General features: G+C 44.1%; 1 protein-coding gene across 1 annotated transcript in view; it reads right to left on the minus strand.

Annotated features, from left to right (window-relative positions):
- The window catches only part of TTLL10 (tubulin tyrosine ligase like 10), a 269,052-nt gene that overhangs the window by 62,955 nt on the left and 193,755 nt on the right, over positions 1-12,342 (minus strand). Inside the window, exon 6 of the mRNA XM_069241104.1 lies at positions 2,754-2,839. Within this exon, the coding sequence (XP_069097205.1) occupies positions 2,754-2,839 (86 nt within the window). The remainder of the gene's footprint in view (positions 1-2,753; positions 2,840-12,342) is intronic.

A 12,342-nucleotide genomic window follows, 5' to 3' on the forward strand; every position in this document is an offset into this window, starting at 1 on the left:
CATTTGAAGAAGAGAGCACATGCAGTTTAGCACTGTAGTAAGTGGTGGAAAAGTTCACAGAGCCCTAAGGCCAGCATAAACGAGATCAGTGAAAACTGGAGGAGGAAGGCAAACAGTTTTGGGGAAGGCCACCCTAAGGCTGTCAAGTCTAACATGGACCTTTGAAAAACAGATTTTCGAAATGAAAAGTGGCAGGTGTGTAAGACTTGGGTGAAAGTTAAGTGAATACGCAAGCACTGTTTAATGCTTAGTTTAATTATGAGCGTACCTGTAATTTGCCATAGTTGAGGTGCCTTCTTTTACCACACCACGCAGGGTTTGGGGAGAAAATGGCTTAAATGACTTGCATAATTCAGTTTATAGTAGCTTATAGCACTCAGTATTCACTATCTGACCCATTCACAAACATTGCTAAATTAAAAAAATACTGATCTGTTAGTGACATCAAGTAATCAATCAATCAATCACAACAAAGATGCAATAATTGTTTGTGGCTTCAAAAACAACTCTATTTCTATGTTGTGCCTTGTTCGTGTAATGTCAGAAATTGCCTCATTCTGAATCACTTTCACAACTGAAGAAATACCCTTGCCAGGAGAAGTAGTTGCCTTAAAACGTTTGTGTTATAGACATAACAAGACAAATTCTGCCAACCCAGCTAGTACAAATGTTGTTCAGTAATTGTGCTCATCAACATGATAGTACCCCTAAACACAGGGATTGTCAAAATCATGTGCCAAGGCTAATAATTAAAATGCTTAGCACAACTGACAAAAAATAGTACATCTGTACTCTTAGTGGTACTACTGCACACCAGTGGATTACTGTTTCCAATTCACAATCATTGGCAATAGCATGCCTGATAATCTGAGCCAGCCCCAGGTTTCCTGGCAATGTCGCGAGGTTCTTGAACACGTCGTCGTTTCTCAAAGCAGAAGGATACACATAGCACTACTTCACTTTGGAGAATTACATCCATGCTGTGCAATTCCTCGTTTCTTTTTAATTTTTTCCTCCGGTTGTTTTGGTATAGCTACAGGTTAAAAATATTTGTCACGCTTAAATCTCCTCCTGTCACACTTCTTTACCCCAGGTTTCAGTATCACTTTTGCCCAGTTACAAAATCTCCTCATTTTGTAGTCAGAGAAAGGAAATTAAAACGTTGATCTGGTTTGTTAAATAATTAACAATCGTTTGTCAGGAGCGGTTGTCTGAGATTTTAGAGTCTGTGTCCAACAACACAGCTCAATGCCAGAGGGTAACAACAGCTCAATGATCTTTTCATTTGCTTATTCTCTATCTGATCTTCTTCAAGGTTATCTGAGGGCTGGGAGTACCTCCTGCGCCCCTCGTTCCAGCTTATGTATTGATGAAGATTTGGATTTCTATCTGTGTTCTTTGTCTCTGCTTTGTCCCTTTCAATCTGCCTTATGTTTTTAAGAACAGGAGACTGTATCTAGGTGCTCTCTGGTGGTGGTTTGCATGTCAGCCTACAGGTGGAAGACGCACCCTCAACGCTTCGACATGTTCTCTGAGAAGACCAGAGATATGTGTGGATCCTTGTTAAGCGTCCAGGCTTACCTACATCAGACAACCCACATCAAAAGTGGTACCAAGGCTGTTTCAGGTGGTTGAGTCACCATCTTCTTGAAGGCTCACCAATATTCTTGGAACTTTGTTCAGGGCCTGATTGCCTTCACTCGTGGTCATGGATGTCGATTCTACAAAATGCAGTGAGAATCAAAAATGGCATCACATAACCTTTGATCCTTTATGACATCACACCTTTTGATTCCTTAGTCACCATCAGACCCTCAAAGGCCTTCTGTTTTCTGCAGCGAAGCCATGGCGTGGAGGGGGGTGGGGGGGTGGACACAGAGAGTGAACGTGGCACTTCTCGCCCTCGTTCCTTGCTGTTCTTGCCGCTGCTTTCATGACCACTGAGGCCAGAGGAAAATGTTCTGTGGAATGAAACACAGGCTCTGGGCAGACCAGTCACACAGAAAAGCCTCTGCAATCCACTCATTTCTATAATTAAAATAGAAATTACAGTTCCAGGCATGTGACAGTAAAAGCTAGAAACACGGGAGGATTTTACCATGGAGCAGCTGTGCACCGTGTCCTGTGGATGCACGTGCTGTGAGCAGGGCTTGGACAGTGAGGGCACGCTCACCTAGTGTCCCACTATCAGTAAAAACTTTTAAAGTGAAGGGTTTATTTTCGGGAAGCGATCTCCTGTGTGTGTGCCTCACACACAGCTGTAAGCAATCAATAGCCCACTGGGACGGAGAAGATACGTACTACAACTCACCAGAGGAGTAAACGAAAACACATAAAGAACCCACAAGGGTAGGAATACATACTAGCAGGTGTAGAAACATAGAAAACAATCATACGTTTACAAACATAGGGCAAAACGCAAGAGACACAAACAGCCACCATGAGCACAGAGGCAGGTGAGCTTAAAAGTACTCAAACTCAAGTCAGCGACAACACCCTACATGTCAAAATCGTGGGGGCAAGGAAACAACCCAGGGATCTAATGGGCTGTAGCCACACACAGACACTCGGAGGCTGTTTACACACAGACAGCCAGGCACCATCACATGTCCCTTCCACCAATAGAGATGCACACAAACACATATACATTCACAGCTGTATATGTCTATCTTATGAAATACACATATTCTGGTGTAAACTCGGGCTTGGAACAAGGCCTCTCTACCTCTAAGTTTAAGGCCCAGGGTCTTCACCTTTGTAGAATGCGAGGAAGGCATTCCGCTCCTCCTTCAGGTCAAGGCGAAAGGTCTCAGGGAAGAAGTCCTCAAGCCGCAGTATCCTAAGGAAGAAAGTCTTAATGAGAGATTTTGCACATAATTCTGTTAATCATCAGGCAGTAAGCAACCTACCCACAAATGTACTTCATTTGGAGGTACAATCTCTCTTTTGGAAATGCAATAAAATATATATATCGATTGGTGCTTATTAAAGCACAACATCCTCGACGGCACTGGAAGGTCATTATGCTAGGAATTGTCTCAAAGTTCTCCACACAGTTTGCCTATGTGCACAAGCTCTTCCAAATCTGTCCAATGATTCTCACACTATGTGCCCAAACTCTTCGTCTATGTGCCCAAGCTCTTCCAGATGTGTCCAATGATCCTCACACTATGTGCCCAAGCTCTTCCTAATGTGCCCAATGATTCTCACACTGTCTATGTGCCCAAGATTTTCCTAATGTGCCCAGCGATCCTCTCACTGTCTGTCTATGTGCTCAGGACCTTCAAGTTTCAAGTTTATTTATTTCATGAATTGGAACTCCTAAGAGGTCCACATGCACAACTGATACAAAAGTGACATAAAACATTAAAGATAACATTTCCTAAATAAAATTAAATAATTTAAATTATACAAACACAATAATATTAATTGATCACTGTGAGGAATTTAAAATATGTACCCACACAGCAGGTTTAGAAAAGGAATTAGCTTCTATATGCAAATCCCTAATACTCAATCCATTATCTCTATACAAATAAAGCCACAAAGTGCATCAAACAGTGCAAATCAGTACCATAAAAGAAACCACACTTGTAGAAAACCCTAGCGGACATTAATATTTTCTTCAATAATGACAAATGTGCCGCATATGCTTCCATTCCAAAGTGGAAGGCAATCATTTGGAACCAAAACAGCCAACCTGCCGCACATCAGGGAAGCATTATAGGACATTATCATGCTCTGCCACACAATAGAAGAAAAACTCCACTCCCTTGGTGCACAACATAACAACTGATAGTAATTCTCAAAGCTGCCTTGATGGTTCACTTACAGTCATGTTGAGTTACCACCAGTGCACGAAGACTCAAAAAAGGTTTAAAAAGGACCGGCAACATTTAAAAATCCTAAAACAGAATAATTCATTTGGAGGATTATATACAGCTTCTAAGGGGTCTCCGGCAGAGCAAATATTAAAATTCAGGAAGAGAGTTTTCAACCATTTTTTACTAAGTGTGGCTAAAGCCGAACAGACTAATAATACATGCTTAAAGTTCTGTATACCCAACTGACAAAGATCACAATTATTGTTGGATCCGTCCCAATTAGAGGTTAGTTCTCTGAGTGGCAATTTATCTAATCTCAACAAGATGAACAGATGCCTCAGGACAGGTACGGCTGAGACTGTTTGAAGGTTGCTGTTTCAGTAAGCGTGGCCAGTCTCCTCTTCAGACGACAAGATCCTTAGTCTAAAGCGAAGCTTTTGGACCAAGTCGCTTCTTCCAGGATTTTTTAAGAACAGGAGGCGGTAACAATGGGATCAGGCCTGGATCAAGCTCCAGCCATTGCATAGCCAGATTGTAGTTTCTAAAAAACTTCGATTTTTCTTTTAATCTGCCTGAAGATTTCTATATAAGCTAAGTTTCTTAGAGTAAATTCCCTACTATGCGCAAGGCCATAAGTTCTCCGGATCACCGCCACTAGACCCAATACAAAAGTGTTCTTATTATCAATTTCAAGCCTGAGAGCAGCCACTGAGGCTGAGTTGTTACAAAAGGCTAGGAGTCTTAGAATCTGCCCTTCCGCCCTGTAGACAAAATTCCATTTAGAAATCTCTGTACACTCCAAAGTGTATAAGTGGGTAGCAGGGATATTTGTTTGATAAGCAGTTAGTAAATGGAGGAAATGACGCCGGCAGACTGTGTTCAAAAAGACCACTAAACCTTGTGCTTGAGATGGAACCTTAGTAGCGTTATTACGCATGTGATCTTGGTCACTGAGTGAAGAGGATAACATTTTCCCCAAAAAGCAAAAAGATTTTACCCGCTCTAATTGTTGTTGCCCCAGGGACCAGGAAAATTTTATTTTCTTGCCCATTTTTTTCCCTAGGAAACATAATACTTGCGACCGATATATTAATCTGCAAATGGTGTTGTATGGAGTAGTGATTTAATGCAGCAAGAGGCCGATTTAAACCTTTAAGAGTGAGGTCAATCACTACCATATCATCAGCGTATAAAAGGCAGGAGAGTGAATGACCTCCAATTTTGGGAGCAAAGCCATCTGCATTCTGCAAGGAATGGGGCAGATCAAAGATGTATAAAGAGAATAATAGTAGTGCCAATAAGCAGCCTTGCTTCAAACCATTTTTTTGTGGGGAATTTAGACAACAGGCCCTGTTCCCCTCCTAACAAAACTTTGCACCAGGTAGAAGAGTTCAAAGCCATAACCAAACGTAACAAATGTGGGCGTACACCCAAATCATATAATTTTTCCACAAAATTGTTCTATCTATCCAATCAAAAGCCGGGGAGAAGTCATATTTTTCATTTATAATTTGCATCAGTAAGATATTATCCAATGTACTATGTTCCTTTCTGAAACCTGCTTGTTCCAGAGGGAGTATCTCATTTTCCTCAACCCCAGAGGTTAAATGCGTTAATGTACTTTTCACGAATATCTTGCCAGTTGGATCCAGCAATGCAATTTGGCAGTAGTTTATGGGCAAAGATTTATCTCCCTTTTTATATAGTGGGACTATGACACTCCCAATCCAGGATTCAGGGACTCTACTGTGTGAATAGCACGCACTGAAGACCGGTGGAGAATGTTTGCCCAGAGTAGCGGTTTCTGTTTAATTAATGATATCGGAACCTCATCAGCTCCAAATTTCTGCATTGACCTGATAAACCCCTCGATCTCCAACACAGACGGGGGACCCCAGCAATCCACTTCAGTTCTAACCCTTGTGTTCAAATCCATTTCCCAGGGCTCCTTCTCTGGGTTTTCTGCATAAAGGGGGAGTATGTACTTCCTCCAGTTGACCTCTGCTATTGGTGGGGGGCTAGGCGATTTACATTTTCACAATCTTTAGAGATAATAGCCCAGAATTTATGGGAGTTTTTTGACACCACGGCTTCCCTCTGTGTCACCCACATCTGCTCTGCCTTCCTTATGCCTAACTTCGCTTGCGCTCTTCTTCTTTTTAATAAAGATATTCTCCTACTTCTATCCTTTGTCTCCCCTTCATATTTCTCTATTCAACAATAGAATAGATTTCTTTACCTTCTTTTGCGGAGGCTTGCAGCGATGATATGGATCACTTTGGGTTATAGATTTCTATGAGTTTGGAAAAGTAGTTTAACTGATCCGCATTCCATTCATCAATATTTATCACTGAGCAATCGAGTACTTTTTTTGACAGCTGACATTTTGGGAGGGGGTCCAAAAAATTCTACCCGTTTTCCCACATAAACTAATGTCCTTGGCCCTAAAATTCCAAGGTTCTATGGAGGAAAGCTGCATTTTTTACAAGAGGATCAGAATCTTATGGTCACTTAAAGATGTATCCGTAACTATCATATCCTCTACTGATTGGGCAATAACGTAGAAACCCAAAATATAATCAGTAATGGAACTGCTCTGTGGAGATTTGTGTGTAAAGCTGCAGGAGAGTCAGAACAAAAACGTCCATTTAAAATGATGCAATAAAGGTCCCTCAGACCTTTCAATAGACTGAAGCCCCTTTTGTCCGACCTGATTCGTGGTGGAAATATGATGGAAGGGATATTTAAAGCAGTTTACCTCTCTAGATCACAAAAGGTGGAAAGAGATAGATTAGAAATTTTACAATTTAAATCCCCCATAATCAATAACTTGTCCACGCTTTCTTGTAGATTAGAACAGATTGCAGAAATATGACTAGACATATGCAAAAGAGCTCTATCATAGTCCTTATCTGGTGAAATAGACACGTTCACTACTAGCATGGGGGTTTTCTTGCCAATCTCCAATACTGGATACACTCTCACTATCTGAAAAAAGTTTGAGGAGACAGGGAGGCTAACGTATTCCCATTTATATTTGTTACTTAACAGCATAGCGATACCCCCTTTTGCATAACCTTTCTTGGAGGGCTGCGCCTTTATACTTAGGACCGAATCCACGGGACAAGTGAAATCAGATACACTCCAGGTCTCTTGGATGCAAATAAAGTCCGGAGTAAAGATCAAAAAAGATCAAATTTTTCTGAATGGTTCCCTATTCCTGCAGCATTCCAAGAGACCATGGAGAGACTCTGGTTAATGATTGGGTTTTGAGAACATTCCCTTCCCCCGGGTGCTATTTAGAGCCCCCGCTAACCTGCTCTAATTTCCCTCATTGGGACCTGAGAGATGTGATGGGGCATCCTCCATGAGCTTCACCACTCTTTTACCATAGAGAAGGGAAACTTTTACATTTTCCAAGGGGGAAGCAATATGAGCGGGAGCTTGGAAGGAGTTGGTACCATTTAAATATAAAGCGGGAGGACCGCTGCTGATTAAACAGAACATCCTTACACCATATTGGGAACACATCAATACCTCTACACTGTAATTGTTCACAGTTAACTAGAATCAAGTTTATAACAGTTTTAGGGAAAAAAATGACTTTTGTCTTTAACACTCCTATTCTCTGATCAAGAAAAACCTGAGCAATATCACTTCTGTCAATGAATTTTAGCTCATCAATACCTGTGAAACAAAAATTAATAAAGAACGATTTAAAATTAAATTCATACCAAATAAAGAAGAAAACTCTAGGCATTCAGGGGTCTCTATATGACCTTGAGTAAATTCCTCCTTACTGTGTACTACCCCATCTTTACAAAGAACTGAGGTAGGGTTCAATGCCACTGCATTAACGTTCACATTACAAGTAGCACTAGCATGAGGATTTGGATCAGATAGGCTTTCAATATAGATAGTAATATGTCTTGAGTGTGATCAGAATTGTTAATTGATTTTTCTAGGAGAACCAGGATCGGAGATATAATTCTCTCAAGACATTTAAAGGCCTCCGAAAGTACTAAATTTTGATCTGGTGGGCCACTCTGGAGATTCAGAGAGTACTTGAGTTCTGGTGTCAAGGAAGTTATTGAAGGGGAGTGAGTGGTCAGCAGGCGTACTGCTAAATAGCCTTAGACTGGGGTTACTAAGTTTAAGATTACTATGTACCAGTCTTTGGACAACAAACAGAGAGGTTCCTTGCTCCATATATGCAGTTCAAGTCAATGTCGGGAAGGGTAAAATCCTCTACTCATACACCAATGCCAACACCAATTCCAGAGATATCGTCCCTGTTTGCCAGGAGAGGGATTTGGCTCACCAGGACCCCCCTCACAGGGATTAAATCAGCCATGTTCTCCTTGGTGACAAGATGACAGGCTACTAAATCATTGTCATCCTTAAGGGCTGGTTCTCCAGAGTGTTCCTTTTGGAGGAAAGGAAGAATGGAATTTATACTTTTTATGTTCAAGTTGGGGATGCCCTTACTTCGTATGGGATTTTACTTAGTCTTTTTAGATGCATGACTAAGAAAAGTCCTATACCTCCTGAGGTGTTTAGCAGTCATCCTTGCACAGAAGGGGGTTCTTTGCCCACTATCAGAACCAGTACCTCTGGTGCTGCTACTGTGGAGCTGCTGCTGGGCTACTGCTTAGCTATTGCCTTAGCTGCTTTGGCTGCAGACTTGGCTGCTTACTTGGCTGAGTTAGGCTGAGAAAACTTGGCTAAAAAGAATTTGAAAGAACTTGGCAGAGTGACCTCCCTCGAATAGGGAAACCCACATGCATTCTATGCTTCCTTTTCTTCTTCGTGACAAACGTCCTGCTGCAGTTTCCCTCCTTTCAGTGGCGGCTGTGTGATTCTGTCGGCCGACGGGCTGATGCCTAAGGGTGACCCGTGGGCCGTTTTTTTAGGGCCTCTGTTAACCGGCCCATGGCATGCCATTTGCTTCATTCCTCCCCTGCTAGGCAATCATCACTCTACATAATATGATGGGCGAAGGAGGGGTTAGGCTGAGATGGCCTCGCTCGGGGCCAGGTGTTGCTCTTACCCTCTGGCCAGTTTCACCTCGGCTCCCTGCAGGACACCCCTGCCCAGAAGCAATCTTTTTTCTCTGGACCCCATCCCCGCTGGACCATTATATTCAAGGCATGGCTGTATGCAGGGCCTCCCTGGGGCAGGTGAGTTTGTGACCATTGGGTCATTTTCATCTCAGCCCCCTAGAGAAGCAGCAATGTGTTTTCCTAAACCCTCCCCTGCCAGGCGATCGCCCTGTGATTATGGTGGGCTGGAAGGAGGTGACTCTTGTTGCTTTTGGCCTCCTCCCTTCTGTTGCTGGAGCAATAGAAGCTGTGTGCTTCACCTGTAACTCCCCCCTCTACAAATTAGTCCAATGAGACTAAGCAAACAGTATGTCCAGGAATGTGGGCCACTTTTTTGGGACTTCCCGGTCCCAAATATGATCCCAATCCAACCCTGTTAGTACCCATGCGTGTAGACGCATCAAATGCTAAGGTGCCACATAACCTGCATAGGGCACAAGCAAAGTCTAGCCTTGCTAAAGTGCTGTGTTCCAAAAGAAAGGGGAAGAAGCTCATATATTCCCTTACCCCTTTGGAGTTCACGTTGTAACCAGCAGACTTCTTCTTAGACTGGTTCAAGGGGACCCCTTTAACAAGGTCCTTGAAAACATCTAGGAACTGCACGAGTCGGATGTTGAGTAGTGCATTCGCTGGATTAAATAATTCTATTGCAGGTTGTCTGCATGATCTAATACCAAGAGACATAAGCCCTCATTACGAACTTGGCGGTTTGGCCCGCCATGCTGGCAGTGGCGGCTGAAGCCGCCAGCTGACATGGCGGGCCAAACGAGCAAGTTACTTACCTTTGGTAACGCTTTTTCTGGTGGATACACTAGCTACCTGTGGATTCCTCACCTAATGAATTCTCCCCATGCGCAGCATTCGACGGAAACTTCTTTCCAGCTCTGCACGTCGGCGAGGACGTCACAATTGTCCGACTCCACGTGCCTCCACCTGATGTCATCGTGGCAATAAGAGGCCCTCGCCGGCGTGCTGACGTCAGTTTACGCCATTTTTTGACGTGCCTTTGAGGCGAATAGGTAAATAATGACATTCCAAACACTTCAGATCTATATTCAAGAAAACTTTATAGAAAAGGCAAAAGCCAATAATAGTAACGATACCAATACACGTTCGTAAAGGTTTTGCACAATCAGGAATGTATACCAATACATACAAATAGAACCAAAAATACAAAAATACCTATAAACATTTATCTTCATAATGCAAAACAATCAACAATACATGTACACACCCAAGGAAATCTCGGCATGACCAGACAGACTACGGGGAGGCGGGAGGGACCGTGAGGAATCCACAGGTAGCTAAAGTATCCACCAGAAAAAGTGTTACCGAAGGTAAGTAACTTGCTCTTCTGATCGATACAACTACCTGTGGATTCCTCACCTAATGAATAGAGTCCCAAAGCAGTACCGCCTCGGAGGAGGATGTCTGTCTGGTCATACCAAGAATTCCTGCAGCACAGACTGCGCAAAATGGCCATCCCTGCTCACCTCCGAGTCCAAGCAATAATGCTTTACAAAGGTGTGGACGGATGACCAAGTCGCTGCCTTACAAACATCAATATGTCCGACAAATGGGTACTTAAGGGATTAATTTGTCTTTCTCCACACCACTGAATGAATTTATCCCATCTGCTCGCATAGACAGATTTGGTGGAGTGTCGCCGGGCCGATAAAATAACTTCCACCACATCCGATGGGAAAGAAAAAGAACTCAGGTTGCCCCGTTCAATCTCCAGGCATGAAGGTACAGGCTCTGGAGGTGGGGGTGTAGAACCCGCCCCTGCGACTGCGAGAGGAGGTCTGCCCTGAAAGGGAGACGGAGCGGAGGGCACAGTGAGAGTTGGAGTAGGTCCATGTACCACACCCTTCTTGGCCAATCCGGATCTATTAGTATGACTTGGGCCCGGTCTTGGCGAATCTTCCTCAGAACTCGAGGAATCAAGGGTATGGGGGAAACGCGTAAAGCAACTGGCCGTTCCAGGACATCTGAAACGCATCCCCCAATGCTCCCTGCATCGGACACTGAAGGCTGCAGAACGACGGGCAGTGCGTGTTCTCCCGAGTGGCAAATAGGTCTTCCTGCGGAAAACCCTACATCCGAAAGATGTAAAGAACCAGATCTGGATGAAGACGCCACTCGTGATCGTCTGAGAAGAGCCGACTGAGACTGTCCGCACGCACGTTTTGAACCCCGGCCAGATGGTTTGCTATTAAGCAAACCCGATGGTCCTGCGCCCAGGACCAGAGCCGCAGAGCCTCTCTGCAGAGAAGATACGACCCTACTCCTCGCTGCTTGTTGATGTACCACATCGAGGTCGTGTTGTCTGTCAGGACTTGAACCGACTGACCGCGAAGGGAAGGGAGGAAGGCGGTGAGAGCCAAACGTATGGGCCGCAATTCCAGCAGATTGATATGAAACATCTGCTCCACTGGAGACCAACGACCTTTGATCTCCAGGTCCCCCAGATGAGCTCCCCACCCCAAAGTTGAGATATCCGTTATCACTGTGGTCACTGGAGGCAGCAACGAGAACGGCTTTCCTTGAGACAGTTTGCTGACCGTAGCCCACCATTGAAGATCCACTGCAGTGTCTCTGGAGATCATAATCGACCCCTCGATATCCCCTTTGTGCTGAAACCACTGCCTGCGGAGACACCACTGAAGAGCCCTCATGTGCCAGCGTGCATGAGTGACCAACAGAATGCAAGAAGCGTACAAACCCAGCAAACGAAGGACCTTGAGGACTGGAACAACCGCTCCTTCTTGAAACATTGGAATCAACGCCTGAATGTCCGGAATCCACTGTGGCGGAGGAAAGGCCCAATTCAATGTAGTGTCCAGTACTGCCCCTATGAACAGGAGGCAGTGAGAGGGCTCCAGGTGAGACTTGGGCACATTTATCGAAAAGCCCAGACTGAACAACAACTGGGTTGTCATCTGCAGATGATGCAGCACAAGCTCCGGAGACTTGGCTTTGATCAACCAATCGTCCAGGTAAGGGAATACTGCTATTCCCTTCCTCCTGAGGTCCGCTGCAACAACCACCATCACCGTCGGGAAGACCCGAGGTGCGGAAGTAAGACCAAAAGGAAGGACCGCAAACTGGTAGTGCTGCGACCCAACCACAAAACGGAGATACTTCCTCTGTGACTTGAGAATGTGAATATGGAAATAAACATCCTGCAAGTCAACAGACACCATCCAATCTTCCTTGTTCAATGCCATAAGCACCTGTGCTAGAGTCAACATCTTGAATTTCTCCTGTTTGAGGAACCAATTCAAAATCCTCAAGTCCAGGATAGGCCTCAAGCGACCATCCTTTTTGGGGATCAGAAAATACCTTGAATAACATCCCTGACCTCTCTCCTGCTCGGGAACCAACTCCACTGCACCATTTGACAATAGGGATAG

This window comes from Pleurodeles waltl, chromosome 6 (genome assembly GCF_031143425.1).
Source record: "Pleurodeles waltl isolate 20211129_DDA chromosome 6, aPleWal1.hap1.20221129, whole genome shotgun sequence".
NCBI classification, from domain to species: domain Eukaryota; kingdom Metazoa; phylum Chordata; class Amphibia; order Caudata; family Salamandridae; genus Pleurodeles; species Pleurodeles waltl.